General features: G+C 44.4%; 1 protein-coding gene across 1 annotated transcript in view; it reads right to left on the bottom strand.

Moving 5' to 3' along the window:
- Positions 1-3061: 3061 nt before the first annotated feature.
- TMC5 (transmembrane channel-like 5) overlaps positions 3062-6519 on the bottom strand; it is an 18260-nt gene continuing 14802 nt past the window's right edge. The window contains exons 17-21 of the mRNA XM_010146325.1: positions 5604-5682; positions 5212-5304; positions 4068-4166; positions 3712-3757; positions 3062-3183 (exon numbers count right to left, since the gene is read on the bottom strand). Coding sequence (XP_010144627.1) covers positions 3062-3183; positions 3712-3757; positions 4068-4166; positions 5212-5304; positions 5604-5682 — 439 coding nt within the window. The remainder of the gene's footprint in view (positions 3184-3711; positions 3758-4067; positions 4167-5211; positions 5305-5603; positions 5683-6519) is intronic.

Genomic DNA, 6519 nt, shown 5'->3' on the forward strand with positions numbered 1-6519 from the left:
TAGTGCTGGAAAAAGCACGAGCGGGGCTTTCCCTCTGCTGGCTGGTCAGGTCTTGAGTGCAGGAAAGGCCCCTGCTGCAGCACTGGATGAAGCTGAGGATGAATGAATGAATGAAGGAGAATGAACTGGATGAAGCTGAGGTGCAGCCATTCCGGGGAGATCGTACTGTAACACAACGGGATTGGGTTTGACAAGCCAGCTGGGCAATACCCTGTATGTGCAGGTTGCTTTAATTCTCAGACTACTCCTTTGCTTCATTTAAATCTTGGTTATAAAGTCATATCAGCAAATTTTGGTGGCAAAATTTAAAATCCTACCTTGATTTTAGTACTTGAAACAGTCTGTTCTACAACTGTATAATAATTTGAGGTTGATTTATGGCATCTTTAAAACATCTACAGTACTGTTTTCAGAACAGAACCTGAAAATCGTGGTGCCAAAATGGAAGGTGGGTCTATTTCCCTCCTACCGCATGGGAAGATGGCTGTGCTGCATCTCGACAGCGAAAAGGAAGCCAGCTTCCCACGTTCAATGTGAAGATTATTACAATTAATGAATAAAACTTGAGCATCTTCTTATCTTCCAGGCTTCTTAAAAGACCCAAGGGAGGATAGAAGATTGTGTCATCTAATGATACAGCAGGTGATGCATTTGTATCTAAAAGAAGGCTTCGTGTCGAGTACTGGCAGTGGTTGAACAAATAGAGCCAAAATGTCTTTTTACTTTGCTTATTGTATGCACGATCAAAGGGTGCTCTCAAGGGTATGTGGGAAACTGTAATCCAGATTGAACTTGAAATTGAGAGAGTCTATAGTTACAATAAAGGAGTATGTGATAGCTCACGGGTGTGGTGTTCTTTATCGGCTGTGCACCAGCAGACTGATGTAAAACGGCAGAATTAGTGTGGGTTGCTTGCTATTTCTTCTAACGAGTAAAACCCCATCGCAGCTACCCTCAGCCTGCCCTGAACAATGTTGGCTCTGCTCTGGAAGGAGCTGGTAGTTCAAGGGGACTGTCAATGATTAACAAGAGCAGAAAACTTCTGTGGAGTCAGTCCTAATGTAACTTAGGCCACCTTTTCTTAATGCCCAACGCACAGAATTGTTTAAATTATTTAAACTTAGTTCAAAACTAAGTTTTAAACAATTTCCTAAGAATGCGATCCTCATTTCAACAGCAGTGAGGAATTTGAACATGTCACTGACTGGTTACTGGCTGCAGGTCAGTCAGACGTTATCTCGCATGATGCCTTAGACTGCACGGGTTGCAATTTGCATGTTTGAACTGGAACATGTAACCGTGTTCTGGTAAGGTAGTTCCTTGTGCTCCCTCCGTGTTGCTGATTCATTGTTTGGGCATTGCAGACGTGCTGCACTGTGCACTGGTGATGGCTTTATCACCAGCCACTGGGGAGAGCTGCCCTTGGAGAAAGGGAGCAGCAGACTGCAGCGATTGGTGGTGCAGGTTGGTACCCTGCTTTGGCAGTAAACGGTCCTGACTGTCCACCTCTCGCTTAGAATGAGTTCTCATGCACAGAGCAAACTGAGATTTTAAAAAGCTTCTATAAAAGACACAAAAGGCAATTTAAAAAGATGTTAAATATCAGTCACTGGTGGAAAGAACTACACCATTGTCCCAATTAAGTCCGAACTTCTGAATTAGCTGCAGATTAATGCTACCTCCTGCAAGGGCTGATGGATTTTCTGAGCTATATATAAGCACAAAGAAACAGGAGTAAGGAGGTGGTTTTTCCCGTCAAGATGATGAGAACATCTTCAGTTCATGTCACTCATCCCCTCTGCACTACACAACCAAAAACCTCAGCCTTCTGGTGCATATCCTATAGCACGTGTACATTATGTCTCAACCGGTTTCTGTCCAGCCACCTCGCAGATGCTGTAGCCTCCACCTTTACTGCTGCATTCAATAGGCACCACCCCAGTGGCGGCTGGAAGAGCAAATGGCCCTTCGTGGCAAGTGACCCTCGCTCCCAAGGTCTGTTTGTTGTTGCTCCTTGGGTTGCTGGCACTGTTGAGTCACTGCCCTCGGGGCACGCGCTAGCCCTGTAGTCACTGTTCACAGCCAGACCCACAGCTATCCATGCAGAAAAATGTAATCGCATTGAATCTCTGGTCTCACGTTGTGTGTGAAGTTCATCCTGGTTTCTGTCCATTTGGTGGCTGGTTTTGCATTCTCTGTAACTGAAATTACGAGCATGAGGGAGAGATGTGCCTCTTTCCTATGCTTTGGCATTTTTGTGTCCAAAGCAACAAGAGAGAAATAGACCACATAGCAATAGAAAATGAGCTAAAAAAATCATCATGGCAAAGTTGTTTCTCTAAAGAAAAAGAAGCTGCATCAAGTGTCTCAAAGTCATATAAGATAAAAAAATAATCATCTCAGTTGTGTTACTTCCGATCGCTCCTTTAGTGGGAAAGATGTGCATGAACTTTTTGTTTACAAGCAGTGATTTTACAAAGATGAGAATTTTGGTAAGTAGTCACTCTTAAGAAAGAGTTCAAACAACTTTTAACATCAAAGCTGCTTCTGAGTGACTAATGAACTGTAAAAACGGCTCAGAAAAAGTGAAAAGGGAACAGAAGCTTAACCTGGTTCACACAAGTTACTTTGCCTCAGTCGTTAGAAACAACTGCACTTTAATTTCCTTCTATTTTTATTTGACCAATACTTCGCTTTTGGTTTAGGTCAGATCAAAGCAGTTCGAACAATATAGCTGATATAAAAATATTTTTAGACCAAAGCTTTTATTTACAGTTAGGTACAAGTTTCTTTACCAGCTGTAGCGGGACCCTGACTGTATGGGGTAATGGCCGGTCCTGGGGAAGGCTGACCGGCACCAGGAAGTCACCGCTTCAGAAAAAAAATAAACACAAGGATATTACTTGTTGTAATAATAGACTAGAGTCAGGATGAATTTTGTAGTCTGTTCTTCTATTTTTTTCTTCTATTTAGGGGTTAAAAAAAGTCTTTCAGTCATTAGTGCAAACGCGCATTGTTTCCTGCAGTCAGGGACTTCACATTGGGCGTTGATGCTGCCTGCTCACGGCTGAAAATACTCGTCGTCATCTTCGTCTTCCCACTGAGCCGCTTCTCTCGCCCGCAGAGCGAGCGCCACCGCCTCCGACATGCCTGGCCTGCGGCTGGGCTGGGCTGTCTCCCACTCTGCTTTTCACAAAGGCAGCACCGTTACCCCTGCTAGCGGCCAGGTAACAACCACCCCCAGTAAGTTACGTGTTCATGTAAACCAGGAACAGCTCAAGCTACCATGCAAGCGTCAATAGCTGTTTGTATTCCAGACGTGCTGTCTCAGGGACTCTACACCATCAATATCCTCTTCCAAGATTGACACGAGATCTAAGTGATCTCTAACGTGATGTTATACTCTTGCCTGTGGCTGCTCCCACAAGACAAAATGCCTCATTTGCCCACAGAAGTTCAACTCTCTGGTGTACAGAAGCTTGTTACCAGTCTTCTGAAGTCACCACCACCATTACAACAAGCCACTAATAAGCACGTCCTATGGAAAATGTTTACCCCAGCAACCCAGACATCTTGTTTTCTCTATAAAAGATGCCAAAATCCTGTGTCTCTCACATCAAGCTCTTACACGCTGTCTCCGTACTGCATCAAACATTTTTACTGAGCAGAGCTTCTACGAGCTGCTCTCTGTGTTGAGCGCTTGTTGCTTACCTAGTGGGAAGCCAGTCCCCGTCGTGGTGCCAGCAGAATAGGGATCCTGAAACGAAAAGTCCCAAGTAGCTTTAGGTCGATGTTCTCCTCATGTGCCTGTTATCTCGTATTTACAAAGATTACCTGTTAAAACTATACTCTCCAGATCTCAGGCAAGAGATCTCTGAGATCCCAAGACGTGTGAGTATGAGTATCCCAACAGCTGTTCTGATTACATTTTCACACCTGCTCAAATCAATCTTTATTTCTAATCATACAGGGTGACCTCTTTGTTCAACATTCGCCCACAGTCCGTATCTTGCCCCAGGTTCTACACAGGAAATCTAGCAAAGATTTCCTTCCTTTGAGCGTCTCACCTCGTAGGATGCATTTTGGGTTCTGTCAAATGCCCTTGCTGGGTAGTCTGGCACTCGCTGGGCAGGTCGCCTGGACGGGTGGAATGAAGAAGAGCTCCTCTGAAAGACAGAATACTTGGCATTAGCAATATTATATTCCAGCTTCCAGTCATGACTTTATGGTCAGTGCTACTCGCACCCAAAGCTAGTACCCTTGTTTTAGGGAGATGGCTCTTCTACGAGGTCCACAGGGAGATTATTCTCACATCTCCTTCTGAAATCTGACCTTATCAACTACAAGAATATCTATGTTTTGTGGCCTATCAAACCTCCCCTCTTGTGGGGAGAGTCCCACTTGTGACCCTGGACATGGCCACAGGGTTGTCTGGTGGTTGAAAAACCCCAGTACACAGAGAATGCCCGTTCACTTTAAGCTCCCCTCTCTACAGTCAGTATTTATTTATATTATCACATTAATGATGGCCAGTCATACAGGGAGATTTGTTTGGGTTTTTTCTGAGGGAAGGAGGGAAACCTAACAAACCCCTTTTCTGCACCAGTACGTAGGTCGAGTTTTCATTCAACCCAAATAAAAATACTGCACAGCAAAATACGTGCACGCTTTAACACTCATTTGATGGCTCAGCAGGCAGGACTGACTGCTAGAACAAATTCAAGCTGAGGACGGTAGATGTCTATCATGATGTTGCATGGCATTTGCAATAGCGCTGGGTCAGAGCACTCAGTTTTACCTCAGCGGAAAAGACTTGAGGGGAGGGAGGCACAAACCATAAACCCCTAAGGAAATCCAGAGTCAGGGGAGGAAGGCAGCCTCCTTCTTGGTCGTAGCAAGGTTCGAGTGTGGCCCAACCCTTTAGCAACCATCAATCACTGCCCTCCGAGATTAGGAATGCTTTCTTACAGTTTAATAATCATAAATAATGTCTAATGAGTTTTCTCTGTCCTTCCCGGGCTGAGTTCCAGTCTGCAGCAAATAGTTCCGCAGTGTCCTTTCGCCATCCGGAGTTAACTAGTAATCATCAGCTTAGGTGAAGTTTTAAGCAGACCTGTCCCAGAATGGCAGCCTACTGGCAAGGCTAGAGGAGCCCCATGAAATCATACCACGCATGTATGGAAACGGCATCACCAGAACTATCGAACTGACCTGCTGCTCTTGTCCTCTTGGCGCAGATGGGCTGTGTTTTGCCCTTTGCAGTTCCCGTAGTTGTTTAAGTAAAAACATTTTGTCATTTCCTGCCTATGGTAAAGACACATTTGATCGTTAGCTGAAAGGGACTAATCATTCTTGAGAGGCTCAAGGCCTACGAGTAACCATTGACCAGAATAATCATTACAATCCCTTTTATTCTGAAATAATCTGTTTACAGAGGGAGCTGCAGCAGCGCAGCTTGAAGGTAAAATTACTTTGCAACAACTGTATTGGTGAGTTAAGTTTCCCTGGAATTCACAAGGGGAGGGCTCCCACCACCACAGCAGGATGAGACAATCAGAAAGGCAGCCAGATTGTAAAAAGATAAAGCTGCAGGTCACACTTACGTTAATAATTTGCTTACGTAAGAATTTGGTCATGGTCTTTCTTCCTTCTTTTATTTGCCAGTAAAGATAAGTAATAATTCTAAACAACAACAACAAAAAGTGCAACATATGAGCACTCGCACCCATGGGTATTCCCTCCTAGTCATTGCCTAAACAGAAAGTGATCTTGTTTATTTTATCCATAAAATATACATATACACATAGCTATACACAATATATTTACACCCACACCCCCCCACACCCACACAGGTATGTATGCAATTACACAGGGAACGGCAAACACATGGAATTGTTCAAGATGTTCCCTTGGAAAACACCCAAAGATTTATGGACTTGTATCGGAGATGAGAGGTACACTTACAGAAAGTCAGCAAGGCCACACAAGGTGTGTTTCAGATAACAAATAGGAACCTAACGCTCTTACCCAGCTTTGTGTCGTTTACCTAGACACACACCCGGACCTTAAATCACAGCACTGAACACCTATTGCTTCCGGAGCAATGCTGGTCCCACTAGAATGAGTGGAAACGTCTTTTAGGAGAACAGGTTTGGGCTCTTCAATGTGTGTGTGGCCCATGCTAGAAATGTCAAGCTGTACAGCTACAGCAAACCCTACCAGCGGGCACACAGCTTCATACACATGGTTTTGTCAACAGTTTTCTTCAGCCGAGGGTTCGGTTATGTGATTTTCCTGAGATTAGCTGGAAGCAGAATGCTTGTGCATCACCACGCCCTTCCACCCCAGTGTCCCTGCGGTAGTTCTGCTATTCTTTACATGGTGTCATCACCTCTCATGACTCTAGCAGAGAAATGGTCAGAAATAAAGCAATAACCTTCCAAACTTCTGCTTTTTAAGTAGGCTCCCACTATAATTCTGGCCTGCACTGACTGTGTTTGAGAAAGCTTGCTCTTTCCC

The sequence above is a fragment of the Buceros rhinoceros genome, unplaced genomic scaffold (assembly GCF_000710305.1).
Source record: "Buceros rhinoceros silvestris isolate BGI_N320 unplaced genomic scaffold, ASM71030v1 scaffold28762, whole genome shotgun sequence".
In the NCBI taxonomy this organism is placed as follows: domain Eukaryota; kingdom Metazoa; phylum Chordata; class Aves; order Bucerotiformes; family Bucerotidae; genus Buceros; species Buceros rhinoceros.